Source organism: Thamnophis sirtalis, unplaced genomic scaffold (genome assembly GCF_051295495.1).
Source record: "Thamnophis sirtalis isolate CommonGarterSnake01/CBP01778 unplaced genomic scaffold, rThaSir2_p1.2 scaffold_7, whole genome shotgun sequence".
Classification (NCBI taxonomy): Eukaryota; Metazoa; Chordata; class Lepidosauria; order Squamata; family Natricidae; genus Thamnophis; species Thamnophis sirtalis.
This window is the reverse complement of record NW_028261387.1, coordinates 67,812,570-67,832,465: the sequence shown is the minus strand read 5'-3', so window position 1 is coordinate 67,832,465 and position 19,896 is coordinate 67,812,570. Positions and strand designations below refer to the sequence as shown.

Sequence of the window (19,896 nt, the reverse complement as noted above, 5' to 3'; positions counted from 1 at the left end):
AACAGCTGGGGGGGGGGCGCAGCTTTGGCAACATTTGATGTATAAGATGCACCACAATTTTCACCCACTTTTGGAGGGGGAAAGTATGTGTTATATTCCGAAAAGTACAGTATACCTTTATTTATTAATGAAAGGTACAGATTACACATACCTCTTTTTGATTTAAAGGGCCTCATCAAATGCTAACTCAAAGTCTAAGGGAAGAGCTAGGTTTTTAATGCTCACATAAGAGCATAACTAAGGTGGGACCCATATGATTTCTGGTGGGGTAGATGCTGTTCCAGAGGCAGGTGCAGCAGGAGAGCAAGCTCACTTCCTGCGCCCAGGTTAAATCACCAGAATCCAAATCAAGTTACATTGTATTATATGAGAATGAAGGAAAGGCAAGATGTTAAAAGAGAGAATAAACTCAATGGCCATTTATGTAAGGCCTCAAGAACATATAATTCTTAAAATGCTGTGTATTTATACATGCAGTGAAAACTCTGGAATGCCCGTGGAATGAACTCAAGTGAAAAACAAAGCACTCGACCCTGTATCATATCTCCTCACCCCAATATATTAGTATTTAAAATTAATTTTTATTTGATCACTTTATAGGGTTCACTTTTCAGACCTTAGGGACCACTAAATTCATAATTTAAAATCCCCCGGACCACTAATATGATCTGCCTAATGACCAGCTGTGTGGTCGTGGCCAACTTGATGTTACTCACATCTTCACACTTCCCTCCCAGCCACTCCTCACCCAGGCTCCTTAGGGCCCCAACAGGAAGCAGTTGTTGGAGCTAAGCAGCTACCATGAGAAAGAGTTGGCAAAACAGCTCAGTTCAAATTGGATTTGATCAAGGAGGCTCAGTAGAAGCACTTCAGTGAGGATAGGTTTTCCAAGCAGATGGAAGACTTGCGGGAGTGCAAGGCCAGGTACTGGCACCTGGAGGCTCAGCAGGCTAAGATGGTCAGCCAGTTCCACGCCATGGTGCAGTTCCACTGGAACAAGGTCCTCCTCCAGCTCTTCATCACCAGTGGCATTTCCATCCAGCCTTCGCCCAAAGCCCCACACCAGGAGGCCAAGGTAGACCCAAAGTTAGAATTTCTGCCCCCTCTGACTCACGCAAAGAAGACCGCGAAGTGGGGGGGGGGGGGAGTCTCTGCAGCAACACAAATGTTCATTGCATGTAACTGGCCCGGGGGCAGTAGTTTGCGGACCCCTGATTTAGTACAATATAAAAAATGCAAATAATTTTTCTAAGGACCATCAACATTTTCTTGTGGACCAACAGTGGTTCATGGGCCACCAGTTGGCAACTGCTGCTTTAAGACAAGACAGTCTCTGCTGAGGCAGAAATAAAACAGACACAAGTTCAAGTATAGACTGTAATTGTAGATAATAGATAGAAGGTTGAGTTTTCTATTTTTTTAAAGCACAATTCACCTTAAAATAAGCTGAATGTGGAGGATGCATGTAGCGCCTCTAGTTGTAAATATGGATAAACCTATCCTTCGTACATCTATCTAAGAGAAATGAAGGCAGCTATATTGTGGGGAATCTCATCTCTTAAAAACTGAAGAAAATGCTAGCTCTGAAGACATCCACACTGGTTTCTTGGTTGCAGCTGCAAAACAGTGATGTTGCTTCTGAAACTGATCCTCAAGTTGATTAGCGGTACTTGGTGGCCTTTCAGTCTTTCTTCAATATGCCACCCTCTGGCTGTGTTAGATTTGTTTTTTCTGTAATTTCAATTATTAAAATCTGTACATCTGGACAGGGCACATCTGGTAATAGACAACCACCAGAAATTACACTAAATGTAGTTGTTCCTACCCGGAGAATGGTTGTTGGTTTTGATTAAGCATGAAAAATCTAATATAATCTTTAACTTATTTTCTTTCCCAAAGTAGCCAAGTAGATGATTCTACAGAGCCCAGAAACATTTGATCCCTTCACTATTGTAGCATTTGTGGATAATCCTATTCTGGGTGAACTGCTCTATTTGTCACTTTAAATAATTTTAAGTTATTACAATTCATTGACTATATGTACAGACTGCCAGCCAGCTATTCAGAATTGGAAGACTGAAGATGGGTGAATCTATATTGTCCTAGATATGCAAGGTCATGCCAGGGAAGCTACTGAAATTTTATGTTGACATTTTTTTAATGCTTCAATGCTTCCACTCTACTTTACATTGTCACACTATTTTGGAAATGCAATAATTAATGCATGCATAATATGCATTGAGAATTAAGCCATTAACTAATGATTTGACAAAGGAAATGACTGAATCCATTCCTGGAAACCTCAGCTACTCAACACTGATTCTGCTTTGAGTTTGGCTACTATAAAGGGATGTAGCCCATTTTAGTTTTCACCTAATTGTAGCTATTTCTGCATTGCAATAGAAATAACATTAGAATTAGTGTTTTAAGACAGTTTATTGCACATCCATTGACATCTAATGGAAGGTGTTCAGGGATTAACTGTAACCCATAGTACCATATTCCAGCAGATAAAGTTTATCTTATCTTCATATACAATTGCTGATTAGATTACAGTAATTTTTATATTTTGTATTGCATTTTAAGTTGTGTAAGCTACCTAGAGACCATCTACTCTTAGTAGTAGATAAATCTATTAAACACAGCTTAAACAGTCAAAATCATATATTGGAACAGATATTTTACTGGACCTATTATCTTAACAGCCTTCTCCACCTTAAGAATTCTGAAAGGGTTGATACATACTACCCAAATACCCCAACACACATGGTGGATTCCAAATTGGAGAAGTTGTTTAAAAATTGCAACAGTAATCCCGATTCACGGTTTTTACCCTACCCTACAACAGTATTGAGATGAAGGAAATTCTATCAATACAAACTGATTTAAAACCAGCTCATCTTCCTTGAATTAGATTAGAAAATTAGAAAAATGGTCCTTGTCCAGCAGTATTATTTCCCAAATTGGTAAAAGCAACCTACATATTTTCCCTGCACTAATATAACATTACTTGGAATTATTAATATTGTATTAACTGTATTGTATTAATAGTATCAATATTATTTGGATATTCTGTTAAATAACAATTTGGTTATTTAACAGAATAACAATTGGAAGGAACCTTGGAAGTCTTTACCAAAGACATTCTCCTGTATTTGCAGGTAGGTCAGTTGCACCCATTAAAATTTAAATGGTTTTTTATATTTTAAGATGGTAACATTCTACTTTTATCACATTTATGTCTTTCCTGACAACTGAATCTGACTAGGCCACTTGGTTTTAATCATAAGGAACTCCAAATTTATGCAACATTTGAGGTGCTAATAGCTACAAAAACACATATCTCTGCAGAATATAACAACTCTTTTATTTGGTCTTAACAAGGACAAGTGGCTTGCAAGGCAGCTGGCTGGCTGGCAGAAGGCAGTGGGTGAGGAGGGTGGGAATGATTTACAGGAGCAATTTGTGACCTTCCCTCCTGACATCCACATAGATTTTGTTTCTGGGAAGTCAGCAGGAAAGATTTCAGATGGTAATCATGCAATCACAGGACATAGTTAAGTTCAAGCCAGTTGCCAAGTACTCAAATTGCAATCACATGATCATGGGGATGCTGAGATGGCCAGAACTTTGAGGACCGGTTGCAAGTACCATTCATTCAGTGCATCATAACTTTAAACAAACACTGACAAGTGCTCATTAAATAGAGATTGCCTGTACTGGGATGTTCATTTTGTCTTAAGAATATATCAAGAGAAAAGAACATCAATACTGGTAAATCAAATTCCCATTTTTCACTACCATGCAGAGGTAACATTCTCCAATACAGTACGACAGATCCAAGTTTTTGAACAACCTTCAAATAAACATTCTAAACTTTCCAATTATGAAAACCAGGGCAATTAACGATAATAATGAACCAAATTAATAAACAGATCACGGCTTACATTAATCCCTAAATATCTCAGAAATAATACATTGATTTCTGGGCCTTTCTAATTTCAATTTATTTCTGTGCTAAAGAACAAAATAAAACTTTTGCTATTAAGACTTCTCCTGCAATACTTTACAATACAGGATGCAATTAGCACAATGATTTTTGAAGACTATTTTTGAATCAGACTGGCTTAATTAAATTTAATTAGAAACCAGCTTGAAATATGAGGGGGTCTATGGTGCTCTTTTAGTTTGGCCATTTTCTTGCAGAATTTCATTACCCAAACTAGTTAACATCAGTCTAGCATGGACCAGAGCAGTGGCGGCAGTGGTCAGATGCAGTATCGCAGGCTAACTGCTCATGCCAGGAATTCAATTCCTTCAATCCTGACTTGCTCAGCTTTCCATGGCCAGTAAAATGAGGACCCAGATTGTTTTTTGGGGGGTGGGTGGGGGGATGCACTGAATCTGTAAACTGCTTAGTGTTGTAAAACACTAGGAAGTGACATACAAGTATAAGTGTTATTACTATGATGTTACCTAATTTGGGTAATGAAATATCTGCAAGAAAACAACCAAGTTAAGACAGCACCAATGACCCCTCATTTCAATGACCCTACAAATATATTTTTTTATTGGTAGCTTGAAATATACATCATATAGGTTAAAAAACCTGTAACTAAGGAGGGAATGCTTAACATTTCCAGTGAGCACAGAAAAATAAGGGGAAGATGACACTAATAAGCCAATCTGGTATAGTGGTTGAGATTCAAGTTAGAAACTGGTAAACTACCAGTTTCTAGCTTTACCAGAGTTCTAGTTCCACTTTCGGTATGAAGCAGCTAGGTGACCTTGGGTCAGTTTCTGTCTCAGTCCTAAGGAGGCAGCAGCGGCAACCACTTCTGAAAAAACTTGGCAAGAAAATTGCAGTGACTAGAGAGGCAGTTAACAAGTCTCAAAACCTGACTTTAAGGCAACCCTCCCGATTTGTACACTATATTGCAACAGTAATAACCTATAAAATGAGAAACTCTCCAGGCACTTTTAACACTGAAAGAAATCTACAGAAGTGGAAGTAGCAAGGTAATGGCAAAATAGGATAGATCATAATGGATATTTTTCATTCACTATCAGAAGCGAATTTTGCCTAAATCAATCTAATGTTTAACACTATCTACTGAATAAATTTACACTGACACAAACATTTGAGTCACTGATTTAATTTCATACAAGTCAAACTACACATTGTATAAAGATTATAAGATTGTACTAGTATTGTTTTACTAAACTTATCGATTACATGTAAGTTTGGTGATTGGATTTCACCTCACATATACTTATTTTAGATTAACTGGAGCCCTAATCCTAACAGTTTAGAATTTTTCACTAATCAAGCTGCTTCCAGTAGAAAACTAGGGAAATAATTACCCCTTCTACTGTAGCCATCCATGTATTCAAAATCTGTGAAAAGAATGTAATGGACTATAGCAGAAGAGAAAGAACAAATATATTACTTGAGTGGATTTCTGCTTGTACAACGGGGGATTTCATGCAGGAACACTGGGTTCCAAAAAGTTATTAAATTTAGACCAAGTATTTTTTTCCCCCCAGAAAAAAGCAACTGGAAAATTAATGAAGAAATTGGGAATTGTTATCTGGAATTCTTATCAAATGATTTAGACACTTATTGGTTTAAAGGTGTTAGGCAAAACTATACCATGCAGTTAGGAATAGCCATTTTTATTAAGTGATATTGCCATAACACAACGAAAAAGAGATTACTTTTGGCAACTTATGGTATAGCACAATGAAATATTCCAATTTTCACTCAAGGATTAGCTTTACAAGCATCTCTGATTTGTTCAATACAGCTCTTCTATGCTTTTAGAAGAAAGCCATAATTCATAAAACTAACCTTCATTAATTTTAAAATAATGGAAACATTTAGGGAATATTACCATTTCCAAAATCTTCACACTCAAAGTTGTATATAAAACTCATTTTTCACTCCCCAGCATATTACTTCAGCTGTGGCTCCAATAAAAAAAGCCTGTCTTAATTTCTATCCCCAAAAGAAAAAAAATCTTTTTTACTGATATTCCTGTACACATCTCAGAAAGCTTTAAGTACTTCAAATCTTTTATCTTGTTTACTTGGTGAACAAGACCATGCCTTTCTGAAATCAAACAGGTAACCAAATACTAATATTAAAAAAAGACTTCTGGCTGCCCATACAATGTTCCATAATCGCATAAAAGCTCCAATCTTAATCTTGTGAACTGGATCTTGACCGTGAACGGGATTTTGAACGTGACTTTGAATGAGAACGTGACACATCTCTTTTGGGTGGAGACTCAGAATGAGCCTTTGCAGGTTGATGCTGCTCTGGAGAACGGGAATGAGATCTGCTTTGTGACCTTGATTTAGACTTTGTTTCTCCTTTTCCATTTTCTTTAGGTGAACGAGACGCAGACCTGGATCTGCTCCGAGACTTTTCTTTGGATCTGCTGCCTGATCGTGAACCTCTGCTAGATTTCACTTTTGACTTGCTCTTTGATCTAGATTTTCGACTTTTTGATCTGGAACGTGATCGGTCTTTACTCCGAGACCTAGATTTAGAGCTAAAAAAAGGCCACCCTTAAATTATGCTTATTTTAAAAGGTATTATTAAATATATCTAACATACGTTCAATGGTAAAACTCCCAATATAAAACATGCCCTCACCGTGATCGGCTTTTTGAGGCACTACGGGATCTACTCCGACTGCTGCGACGACTTCGACTGCGTGATCGTCTTCTGGAACGGGATCTAAAGAGAGTATATTCCAAATAAGCATTGTGAGGGAATCAAAAATTCTTTCTCTTCATTATACAGTGTAAGTACATAAATACTTTTTCCAAAAGTGGTATTACCCACACAAAGTGTATTAATCATCAAAATGTCTTTATTACAGAGATGAATAGCGTTCCAGTCCATGCTTGGGAAAAACAAACTATGCAAAAAACCTATTCCCTGAACAAATTTCTAGTGCAGGGGTGCCAAACTTGATTTCTTTGGGGGCTGCATCAAGGTTGTTTGACTTGGGGGGGAGCTTGATATCACTCATGTCGGGGGCGCCTGTGGGGCCCAAGCACTCTACCAGCAGAAATGGAGCTCGCGGTCCTTCCGAGCTTCATTTTTGTTGGCAGAGCCACCAAAGGGCCAGTCTTTTCCTGTTTCCAGGGTGACCCCTGGCTGGATGTGGCCCCCAGGCCTTGAGTTTGACACCCCTATTCTAGTATATGTATTAGAAACAAGTGAAAGATTACACCTGTGATTTTAAAACAACAAAATGTATAGTTTAGCCCTGAAGGAGTTTTCATATTAAATAAACACCAATTATATAAATACCTTGATCTGCTGCCGGAGTAAGATCGTCTATGGCTCGATCGTGGCTTATCTTCAACTAGCCTGATTTTTCGTCCATTTATCTCTGTACCATCCAATTTATCCATAGCACGTTTCATGTCAGAGTAAGAACGGAATTCTATTACTCCTTCATTTGTTCGCTCTTTATGGGCATCTGCATAGGTTACCTCACCTGCTTGCCTCATGAAATCCTTAAATAAATGGAACCCTTATTTAGTCAAAATTTAAAATTCCGTGAACTCAGAAACTTTTCTGTATTTTATAGGTTATACCAAAAATGACATTAAAATTGGCCTTTTAGAAAGTATTTTTATATTAACTTACTTTCAAATCTTGCCAACTACAGTGACTGGAAAGATTTTCAACAATTAATCTGTATTCTGTACGAACAGGTGGCCCATATTTATCTCTTCCTGATGCTCTCCGACTGGTATATCCTCCACCACCTTTATCATACAAAAATACAAGTTAGTGACCTTATAAGAAAAGCAAGTAGATCAGTTCACTCTAGTCTATAAATTGTATTTACAGGAGTAGGACTTTACTTTTCTAATCCTTCAACAAAATTTTAATTCGCCATATTCTATATATTAAAGGCAAATCAAAGTCTAAAATCCTACAAGACTATGCTCCTAAACTCTGTTAGAGAGTGACTGCACCTTTATTAGATTTACCTCGCTAAGTTTTATTTTACAGAACATTGTAAAATATAAAACTTAACTGATTACATGCATTTCTACATTTACAAAAACGTTTACTAGATTACACTAAGTACTTACATCACAGTATGAGGTATATGGTGGTGGTTTGGCCACAACACACGCAAGGTAACAGTCACCTAGTTCAGTTTAACCAGTTTTGTCTAACCCTTGGAATCCTCACCATCACCCTGCGTCTAATGGCAAAAGGCTGCTGTCGTCATGGCTTCCGGTAAGGTCAGCCAAAGGGTCATAGGGCAAGGGTCACACAATGTATGGAAAAGCCATGGCCAATCAGGAAAGGCAGTCATCTTAGCCTCAGTGGACACAGCCTCAGCCCCACTGGTCACTTTTAAATTGAAACATCAAGGACTTGTTAAAAAATTTGAATTGAACATGCAACAACTTCAAAAAAACATACAAATTTGCAAGAAATCCCATCCCCCAACGCGCCCCGAACCAAAATAGGTCTACCTTACTGCTCTTAACCATTATAAAAAATTCCACCAATGCAGCCAATTTTTTTTTCTAGGAAAGATTAAATTAAATGGCTGTTGCATTAGTCAGTTGGTTATTTTGTCTCAATAATTAACATGGCTGCCTTCTATTAAAGGGAACCATCTCTCTTCCAATTTCTAAGCAAATACTCACGTTAAGGCATAGCCTAATTTATTTATAAGAGCTGCAACCACTTTAAGTAACAGCTTTAGGTGGTGGAAAAACTTCCCAATTGCTTCACTGTTTCTTTAGAAGCTTTGTGCCAAATGTGTTTAATTAAGAGCAGTGAGTATTGTATATATAACTCCCAATATCCGCGCACCCCCCTGTGGTTCTGCACTTATGAGTGCCATTTGCACCGAGAATGCCCCAATCCCCGTCAAGAAAACTTCAGCTTTAAATCCCGAGGAAGGGGTGGGGATTTAGCCTCCCTTCGGATAGCATGGATGGGTTAACCACACCACCCCTCTTTCCAAATTAAAGTCCAAGAATCCTCCTCTACCAGAGCTCCCCCCTCCCCACGCCCTCCGCGTTCATGGCCACCCCGCTCGCCCCACTTGCGCTCCTCCTCTTCCCGGCGACCCCATCGCTGTCCCCGCGCGCCTAAGGAGGCCGCAGCGGAGCCACACTCACTGCGGCTGCTGTAGCTGTAGCCATCCCGGTCGCGGCGGGGGCCGCGGGCGTGTTCGACGATCACCCGCTCCCCGCACAGATCCTTGCCGTTCAGCTCGTAAACGGCATCCTCGGCGTCGCGGGAATCCTCGAATTCCACAAAGCCGTAGCTGCAGGAAGGAGGGCGTGGCGGTTAAGGAAAGCAAGAGAGAAGAGGCGCTTTCAAGGCCCAGGGGCGACCGAGCGTCACATTCATTTCACGCTTACCACCACCACCACCACCAAGAATCCGCGCCGCCGCCGCCGCCTCGTGCGACCGCGGTAACGAGTTACGAGGAGAAGGGTGCCTATTCGCACGGCTGCGATAAGGCTCCGCTCCATCCGACCCCGCGCCCGCTAACGGGACAAAAGAGACGAAGCTGCACTCGGCCGCCATCTTGAACACGACGCCACGAGGGCCGAGAGGAGGCCCCGGCAGACCTGCCCCGCGGTCGGGCAATCTTTTAACCGCTAGCGGTTCGCGCCGAACAGTAACTCTTCCGGCCTCCAAAAGAAACCTGCCAAGGCCTAACTTTCCCCATCCACCCCGCTTCACCCAGGAGCCACCAAAATAATTCCGCCAAGGCCTTAACTTCCCCTTCGGCCTCCTCACCCGTTTTTCAAGTCGACCTCGAGCAAGCGGCCGTAGCCGCTGAAGAAACGCTGGATGTCCTTTTCCCGCACATGGTAACTTAAGCGGCCAATATAGACACGCGGCATCCCCGCGACCTAGAAAAGGAAAGAGGAGGGGGAAGGGGAGGGGGGAAAAGGATAGATGTAAGAGCTGAAAACAAGTTGCGGGAACAACGGTCCTGAGAACCGCTGATGGTTACGGCCTGTTCCGTAGCGTAATGAAGGCCGGCCCCCCACCCGGGCAGGCTTTTATATCGATGGGCGGAGTCTCGGAGGACCGTACGCCGCTATTAGCGTCGTTCGGAGACGTCACGGGGAACCTCGAGATCTGATAGGAAGGGAGGAATGTCAAGAAACTCCGCGCGTTCAACGTGTCCCGCCCTCCTCTAAAACGTTTCCGACTTAGATCGTGCTTAGTGTCAGGTATAATTAAGTTTAGTTTGAAAAGCGAGGCTTGTTGAATCATTTATGATTGCTGGGGTCGCACAATAGGTTGTCATAACTCAGCCTGTTTTGTAGTGGCAAGATTTAAGCCCGGAGAAACTCAGCCATGAAAGTTTGGTCCGTGACTTTGGGACAGTCGTACTTTTTCAACTCACATATCCATCTAAATCAGCCCCCCCCCCCCCCCCCCAAACTTGGCAACTTTAAAGCTTGCAGACTTCAACTCCCAGAATTCTCCAGCAGCTGGCTGGAGAATTCTGGAAATTGAAGTCCACAAGTCTTAAAGTTGCCAAGTTTGAAGACCTCTGATCTAAATTGTACAGGTTACAAACAAATGTTGCAAAAACCCCAACAGGATGTCAGGGTACAAACCCTGGCCTCTGGTGATCCCTTGTGAACCTACATTGCTTTGGAGAAGAAAATGTTATATATGTGCGCTTTTGCAGGGAAGGTGGGATATTTACCTTAAGTATATTAGCAATGTGTTTGTCACAACCTGCTAAGCTAACATCAACCAACCAGTTTTATTTATTTAAAACGTTTATATAGCTGCATAACCACTAATCAACTCAGGGAGGCTTCCAGTCAAAAGTTAAAACAACATATAAAAACCAGGTTAGAAATAAATACTAAAACATTAAAGCATTAAAATTTTGCATGATGTAAATGGCCATCAAATGGCCCATTTTGCATGCTGTATAAGGCTCCTGGTATTATATTTTGTGTGTCTGTTTGTGTACATGCATGCCTTCAAGACAGTCTTGATTCCTAGTAATTAGTGTGGGAAGCCTCTCCTGCCCAAGAATGAAATACTTTGGGGAATATTAAAAAGACAGGGTAGAATATTTCCCCTAACTGGATATTTCTTCCAACACTAGTCCAGTCAGTTTTCTCAGCAGAATTTTCATAAGTGATTTGTCATTGACTCTTTCCTAGAGCTGAGAGAGAATGACTAGTTCAGAATCACCCAGATGGATTTATGCATAAGGCAGGACTATAACTCACAGTCTCTGGTTTTTTTATACACTTCTGTTTAACTGGAGCTTTCCAAAAATTTTCCTTCATTACCCTAAAACACTTATCAGAAAGCCTTTTGTTACTCAGTGTAGATAAAATACTAGCTAGACAGAAAAACAGGTTGTTATTACCCAAACCAAAACTATTTTTACCAATTTTTTTAACCCAAATAATTTGCCCAGATTTAGGAAGCACTACTTTAATTACTTTAATTATCATCATTGATATAGGGGAATATAAACCATGAGAGCCAGTTTAGTGTAGTAACTAACCTTTTTCGGACCAAGTAGTGTACTAACCTTTTCCAGACCGAGTGCCCAAAGTCCGTGTGCCCAAATTCCCCAAATGCAATGTGTGCATGACCCCGCACATGTCCCTCCATGCATGCGCGCACCCCCTGCATGCGGCCTGCCCCCCACATGTGCAGCAGAGACCCAAAGACTAGCTGGCCAGTGGGAGGCACATGCACATGCACAGCGGACCTGACCTTGGGCAACGGCTTGCGTACCCACAGAGACGATAAGGAAATAGAATTCTTTATAGAATTCTTCATGGAAACAGACAATGGCAATTAAAATCTAAGCCTTGGACTTCTCTCCAGGTCTTCTACTTGGTATGCAACATGGTCAAGCCAAATCACTTATTAAACAGTGTGTAGCAAACTTAGTGCGCCAACTGCTTCTAGCCAGAACCGCTTTAGTGCCAGTGACGCCAACAGGTACTCTACTTCTTTATGGTATGTTAAGAAAACTCAAAGTTCCTATATATTGGAGGGCCTTTACTCTGCAATGATGTCATGTCCTTTCCTCGTTCTTGAAAGCTGCTTCAGGAAGATCTCTTACCTAAAGAGGTAATGCTCCTGTGATTCTGGACACCTAGAAATTACAGGCTATGTATTTTCCAGTACGTATACTACAGAGACATTTGTATTAGCTTAATTACCATTATTGAATAAATACTCAGCTTGCACAGGATAATTCTACATCTGCTTTCAGATACCAACCCTGCTACACTGTAACAGTGTTCCCATGTTGTGCTACTATGATCTGAACCATAAACTAGTTTTGAGTCTAGTCAGATTTAAAGAGCATCTCTTTTGCCATTATTAGAGTGCTCTGTACAGTAATTTGATACATAGTGTTCCACATAAAATCTTTATGCTCCCCTATACCCATCTAGTGCTTCTACCCTCCTTTTAGTTTCTTTTAGACTCTTTACACACACACACACAAACACAAACACACACTTTTTGTTTTAATATACATGTATATCTTCTTGTTTTCATAATATTTTCAGACTCTAATGCCTAAAAGGAAATCTCTTTATGCTGATCGATATCTATAAAAAAGATTTGACTTGATTTGGCCCAAATTATCTGTTGAATTTGGATCTTTCTATATCAACTAAGTTGGTCACCAGTGGTTTTGTCATTGAGGTTTTAAACTTGTACTGGAGCCCATCTTCAGAAAACTGCTCTCTAGCAGATAATAGAATAAAATAGAATAGAATAACAGAGTTGGAAGGAACCTTGGAGGTCTTCTAGTCTAACCCCCTGCTTCGGACAAATGGTTATCCAATCTCTTCTTAAAAACTTCCAGTTTTTGGAGTATTTACAATTACTGGAGGCAAGTTGTTCCACTGATTAATTGTTCTAACTGTCAGGAAATTTCTCCTTAGTTCTAAGTTCTCTCCTTGATTAGCTGATTCGTTGATTAGTTTACTCCCACTGCTTCTTGTCAAGAATAGCTTGATTCCCTCTTCTTTGTGGCAGCCCCTGCGATATTGGAACACTGCTATTATGTTACCCTGTGTCTCTAGAGTGTGTGCTTGGGGCTCTTTTGTGTGTGGTATTTATACGGGGCCTTTTGTATGTGGCTTTTTAGATGTGGTTTGAGGTATTGATGGCTATTAAGTCGCTGGCTGTTTGCTTCTGCTGTCCAAGCCAGAGGTGGTATTCAGCAGCTTCTGACCAGTTCTGGAGAACTGGTAGCGGAAATTTTGAGTAGTTTAGAGAACTGGTAAATACCATATCTGGCCCCATCTATTCACCCCCATCTATTCTCTGCCTCCTAAGTCCCAGCTGATCAAAAAGAAATAGGGATTTTGCAGTGACTTTCCCCTAGAGTGGGGTGGGAGTGGAGATTTTGCAGTAACCTTCCCCTGGAGTGGGGAGGGAATGGAGATTTTACAGTATACTTCCCTTGCCATATGCACAAAGCCATGCCCACCAAGCCATGCCATGCCCACCAAGCCATGCCACACCCACCAAGCCATGCCATGCCCACCAAACTATGTCCACAGAACTGGTAGTAAACATTTTTGAATCCCACCACTGTGCCAAGTTCTCGCCTCCTAAGTGTTTGATAAGCAGGTGGTAAATCAGCACTCCTGTTGACTGATCATTTCCAAGGCTTCAATCACTTCTTTGGAGGTTTTTGTACCTGCTTACCCAACAATCTTAGTAGCAAAATTAAATGTATGTCATTGTTGATTGCAGTGTGAGGCTACCAATGGGTTTGGGTCTCTTCGTCTGACCACTCGCTTATCTTCTTGGAATCTGATGGTCTGTCCTGCAAACAATACTCTAAGCAAGGATCACCAATGAGGGACCCCCCCACCAAAAAAACCTTGGCAAGGCAAGCTTCTACATATAAAGAGGCAGCAAAGTCCACACTCATTTGCACTGATGATGGTATATATCTGGGTCAGAGGTGGGTTCCTACCAATTTGCACCAGTTCGGTGGAACCGGTTCGTCAAATCTACCGAACCGATTAGAAGAGGTTCCACCAGTGGACCCAGAAAGCAGGCCACACCTACAGAAGAGGTTCTAAAAATTTTTGAAACACACAAACACAGACAGACAGACAGACAGACCCACACAGAGGGAGAAAGAGAAAGAGAAAGAAAGGAAGAAAGAAAGAAAGAAAGAAAGAAAGAAAGAAAAAGTGAGAGAGAGATGAAAGAAAAAAAAGAAAAAAGGGACAGAGAGACAAAAGGAAGGACAGAGAGAGAGAGAGAGAGAGAGAGAGAGAGAGAGAGAGAGAGAGAGAAAGAAAACACATGGCTGGCAAGCCACTCCCACAAAGGAGGCCACACCCACAGAGTAGGTTCGAAAATTTGTTGAAACCCACCACTGATCTGGATAACAAAAAACTTCAAGCAAGCAACCAAGCTCAGAGGGCACTAAGAACTCCATAAATCATAATCTATTAGCCTAAAATTCATACCCCTAAAGATAAGTACACATTTATTCCTTAATTTTTTTGTTTAGCAAGAGTAATTGCTAAAATAAATGAGCATGTACCATATTTTTTGGAGTATAAGACACACCTTTTTCCCTCAAAAAAGAGACTGAAAATCTGGGTGCATCTTATACATTGAATGCAGCATTTTTGGCCTCCTGAAACCCTGCCCCATTTGCAAAAATGGCCATGCATAGCTTTTAGGTAGCTTCCAGAGTGGTCCTGGGGGCTGGGAGAGTAAAAACGAGTGAAAAATAGGCTATTCCTCAACCGCCCCCCAGTCCCCAGGAGCACTCTACAAGCCTCTAAAGCACTGTTTCTAAATCTTGGAGACTTTAAGTCCTGTGGCTGGGGGATTCTGGGAGTTGAAGTCCACAGGACTTAAAGTTGCCAAGGTTGAGAAACACTGCTGTAAAGGCTATGCATGCCCTTTTTTTGACAAAAACTGGACCCGTTTTTGCGAACAACGGGCCATTTTTGGGAGATCTTCAGAGTGCAAAAACTTTTTTAAAAATTTGCCTCTTCAAAATCTTGGTGCGTCTTATACTCCAGTGCTTCTTATACTCCCAAAATACGGTATTTAAACTATTTCAGTTTAATTGGAAATTTGCTTTTGAACTCTCAATACATTTCTTTCTTAATGTCGGCCTTATCTGTATTTAAATAGGTTTATATTAGAATTCCACCATCCATTATTGATTGCCTTAGAAGATCCTTGATTCTTCCTCTCTCTGTGTGTGTTTGTGATCTTTTTCATGTATATAAATCTTGAAGTGGTGATTAGTTCAGGCCTTGCTTCCTCCAATACTGTCTGAGAACGTTGGAAGTTTTAAGTATGGACTTGATTATTTTGGGGTTTATTTATTTTAATTAGTTAGTTAGTTGTCACATGTATGTAGCCAGCCATCTCAGTAAAAGCGATTCTGGACAGTGCACATAAAATACAGTGGTGGGTTCCGGATCGTGACCCGACAAATGCACGCACGACAAAAGCGTGCCGACAAAACTGCGGTGAGAAAACCATGACATCGAAATCATGCCCACAACAGTGCACCGACAAAACCGCCCCCACAAAAGCGCACTTAGGGTTAAGGTAAGGGTTAGGGTTAGGGTTGGTTCAGGGTTAGGGTTAGGGTTAGGTTCAGGGTTAGGGTTAGGTTAGGGTTATTACCTTGTTTTTGCATTGTTTGTTAATGGCGCACTTTTGTCGGCGCGCTGTTGTCGGTACGCTGTTGTGGGCGCGATTTTGACGTCGTGGTTTTCTCGCCGCAGTTTTGTCAGTGTGCTTTTGTCGTGCGCGCATTTGTCGGTGAACCATTCCAGATCTCGGTTCAACTGGTACGGTGCAATGGGACCCGGTGGCCACCACATGAATGTGCACAGCACACACGCATGCAGTGCACGCATGCGTCCTTACCTCCTGCAACACTCCGTGATGCTCCAGCTGTTTGGCGGAGCGTCAGGTAGGTGCCATACTCTGCACGTGTATGCGCAGATGACCCGTTTCCTTCAAATACAGGTAAGGAATGAGGGTGGGCAGGCGGGCCCCTTCGGAGCACCGTACCAGAATGGTACCCGGTGCTCCTGGCAGGCACCGGTACACCCATACCAGTGCCTGCAACCCACCACTGATAAAACATTTCTCACTAGTTTACAAATACTTCATTTTTGTTTCCAGACACAATTTAAACTGCTAGTGCTGACCTTTAAAACCTTTGAATTGCCTGGATATTGAGGTCTTTGAAGGTATTTATTGGAATGCCCCACTGTGGCTATCCAGATGATTTAGTTGATGTTGCTGTGGACAAAACAGTCCTCTTAGGGGCAGCTTTATTAGTGGAACTGTGTCTCCAGGGAAACACACCCAATTCTGATCACATTTTACTAGATCAAAACATATTTGTTTGTTCTTGATTTTAAGTAGAGAGTGGTTTATTTATTTATTTTAATAAGTCAGAAATAGTTGTTGGATTGTGCATAAAAAGGCTAAGAAAATATATAGCAGCATACATTATTTTACTAGTTTACTGTTTGCCAGCAGAGAGCACTGCAGTCAACATCTTGAATTCAAGTTAGCATTCTTGATTTTTATATTGTTGTCCTTTTACAGTTTGATTATTTATTTGCTTTATTAAAATATCTATTACCCAGTCTTGATCCTTAGTTCTTACATATATGAATATACAATAAAATCAACCAAAGACAAATTTGACAAGCAGGCAAAAGGCCAATATAAAAAGAATAAGGTAAAAGTGAAGGTTTCCCTTACACATATGTGCTAGTCGTTCCCGACTCTAGGGGGCAGTGCTCATCTCTGTTTCAAAGCCGAAGAACCAGCGCTGTCCGAAGATGTCTCCGTGGTCATGAAGGTGCATGAAGGCACACAGAATGCTGTTACCTTTCCACCAAAGGTGGTTCCTATTTTTGTACTTGCATTTTTATGTACTTTTGAACTGCTAGGTTGGCAAAAGCTGGGACAAGTAATGGGAGCTCACTCTGTTACGCAGTGCAGGAATTTGAACCGCCAAACTGCTGACCTTTCTAATCAACAAGCTCAGCATCTTAGCCACTGAGCTCCTCTAAAGCTGGAAAGAAAATCAAGATAGCATCAGACAACTCTCCTTGAAGGCAGACTTGTAGGAATATGGTACCACAACTACTGGTAAACAAGCTCTAGATTTATTTGTCACTTATGGTATTTCAGATGATGGTGGGACATAAGGAGGATTTCTGAATTTGATCATATTTATTGGGTTCACTTGAGAGAAGAATGTACGCTATTCATAAGCATTCCATTTGTATCTTCACTGATTATGATTTTTATCTTTGTGAGGACAGATAGGGAAAAATTAAGTCTCTCTTCTTGAGCTTAAGGAGATATACACTGAATCTATAATGTTAGGCTACTGTTTTGAATCTGTTCTGTTCTAGGCTACTGAACTACAACAACATTATCATTCCATGTGCATTTAGAAAAAGTCTCCTCTGATCGAGGTGCTCAATAAATCATGCTAACAAACAAACAACAAATAAAGCATCTGGAGAATATAATACAGCTATCTTTCCCTTATCAGCCATTTCTCCTGATTTTTTTGTTTTTATTTTACGTATAGAAAAAATGGGTTCGAATAGAGGATGATATATGTAACTTAGAGTTGAACTGTGGAGTCCTTGGTTCTCTCTGAGCTTGGTTGCTTGCTTGCAGACATTTCATTATCTGACTAGGTAACATCATCAGCTCCAGTTAGTGTGGAGATTGCTAAAAAGTGCCTTTCCCTGCCCAAGAAGACCACATGCTCATCAACAAGAGTGGAATTCAGCCAGTTCGGACCAGTTTGGGTGAACCGGATGCTAATTTTACATCTGGTTTGCTGAACTGGTAGTTTCAAGGACTGGCTGGCCCTGCCTGCTCACCCTCCCAGGAATCTCCAGGTGGCTCATTTTGGATGCCAAATAAGTGCAGGGCCCACGTGGAGTCTGGGGAGGGCGGAAAATAGGCCTCCCGGAAGTTCCATAAGTCTGGAAACGTGCCCATTTCCGGCCTCTGGAGGGCATCTGGAGCCCAGCAGAGGCCATTTTTGCCAGGCCAGAGGCTTGAGGAGAGCCTCCAGAGCGTGGGGGGAGGGGGGTAAAAACGCCTTCCCCCACCGTGGTGCAGGAGGCCAAGTAGACCATGCTCACCATGGCCACGCTCACCCAGCAACCAGGCAGAGAACCAGTTGCTAAAATTTTTGAATCCCATCCTTGCACACTAGCAGGACAATCTACTGTATATAAACAGGAAGCAAATCCCGCATTCATTTCATTACTCAACTAGTTAACATTGATGATATTGCCTAGTTAAGTAATGAAATACCTGCAAGCAAACAACCAAGCTTGAAGAGCATCAAGGACTCCAAACTGGGTTATGCAAGAATAAAGACAAGGCCATCTAGATTACAACCTACCGTAGAAAAATAAACTCACATTTCTTTACCTTCTATTTTTCTCATTACAAGAAAAATCGAATGTTTCCTGAAGAGTTTTGAGCAAAATAAGTAATTTGCTTTTTTTCATTAGTTTTTTTTTTCTGATTTTGGGTGAAAGAATACTCCCTATGGCTTTTAGTGGATAAATCTGACAAGTGCAGTTCTAGGCATTCTGATACTCTCCTCTTATTTTTTAAAAATGCTTTCAGATACAATTTTTATATAGCTTCAAGTGCTACCAGTCAAATTATATTGTGGCAATGTTCTACCTTTTCTTTCCTAAAGAATTTTATGTGAGAAGGAAAGCCACCGACATTACACAGGGAAGATGTCTGGAGTCCTTGCACAATTCTGTGAATAAGGAAGAGTTATTGTGTAATAGAAGCCTCATATGGAGGCCTTCAGTGGCTTGATTGTGGCTCCATGACTAGTCAGCATCTGAACTGTTAGACATTTAATCCTATTAAGGATGCAGTTTCAGCCTGATGCCATCAGATGTCATCTTACTGAAATAAAAGCAAAATAAAACAAACATCTCCCAGGGGTACTTTCAGGCAAGTGCAATTGCCTTATCTTAACCATAGATTTTTACAGGAGGAATGATAGCAGTCTGAATAGTATTCTATTCCACTTGTAATTTTCAGGTGCTTAATTTTTTTTATTGTGTCAATTTTTTTATTGTGTATATTTTTTAAAAGAAATATACATAACCAGACTCCCTTGTTTTCTTAAGATTCTTCTATTTTGTTTCTTTCTTACAAAAAAAAACCCACATCAAAAGCGGGGGGGGGGGGATATCTGGAATACCAAATTAATGCATTTTAACTGAAGGCTAGATCCTGAAGATCTAGCTAGATCTTGCTAGAGCATGTGTTTTCAGGTAATTTAAAGCAGGGATGCTTTTAAAAACAAAACAGCTCTAAAAAGTTTGGTTGGAACAGATTGATCATTTCATGAAAGGAAGAAATCCTTCTGTTCGTGTGAGATACCTGTATTCATGTGAGTATCTTGGTTCCACCTTGGAAGGCATAGTGAAAGAGACAATATCGATGGCTTATCCCTTCTTTTTCCAACTGATTCACTCCCTTCATATAAGAGCTAAATGGAGACAGCCCTAGAAATCTGCATTCTTTTCCAGACTTGCAGTACATTCATCACCCATTCTTTTTTATTCCATCTTCTTTGATGATGACATTTCTCTTGAATACACCCATTCTCACTACGTTCCACTTTTATGGTTTTCCTGTAGTACTGATACCTAACCTTCATATCTATATAATAAAATGGGCAGAAGCTTGCTCTAAAACTTGAAATAGCCATTTTCATTTCTTTGACTTGCATTCATTCCTCACAACTGAGTACCTATTTACCCATTGTCTTCCTCTAAGCATTTGCAGAT

General features: G+C 40.8%; 2 protein-coding genes across 2 annotated transcripts in view; one reads left to right on the top strand and one right to left on the bottom strand.

Annotated features, from left to right (window-relative positions):
• Positions 1 to 5,140: 5,140 nt before the first annotated feature.
• On the bottom strand, positions 5,141 to 10,058 carry SRSF6 (serine and arginine rich splicing factor 6). Its single transcript, XM_014074685.2, has 6 exons — positions 9,806 to 10,058; positions 9,175 to 9,323; positions 7,670 to 7,791; positions 7,328 to 7,536; positions 6,662 to 6,745; positions 5,141 to 6,557 (listed from the first exon to the last, which is right to left on the bottom strand). Exons 1-6 carry the CDS (start codon positions 9,910 to 9,912, stop codon positions 6,203 to 6,205), a joined length of 1,026 nt encoding a protein of 341 aa, XP_013930160.2. The 5' UTR covers positions 9,913 to 10,058; the 3' UTR covers positions 5,141 to 6,202.
• The window catches only part of LOC106555776 (uncharacterized), a 50,235-nt gene continuing 40,081 nt past the window's right edge, over positions 9,743 to 19,896 (top strand). The window contains exon 1 of the mRNA XM_087720351.1: positions 9,743 to 9,879. The gene's annotated coding sequence lies outside the window, so the exon portion shown is untranslated. The remainder of the gene's footprint in view (positions 9,880 to 19,896) is intronic.

Coding starts and splice junctions, on each gene's coding strand:
- SRSF6 (XM_014074685.2), bottom strand. CDS start 9,912: ATGCCGCGTGTCTATATTGGCCGCTTAAGTTACCATGTGCGGGAAAAG. Junction 9,324..9,805: donor GAGGTCGACTTGAAAAACGG/GTGAGGAGGCCG, acceptor TCCTTCCTGCAG/CTACGGCTTTGTGGAATTCG. Junction 7,537..7,669: donor GTAGTTGGCAAGATTTGAAA/GTAAGTTAATAT, acceptor CATTTATTTAAG/GATTTCATGAGGCAAGCAGG.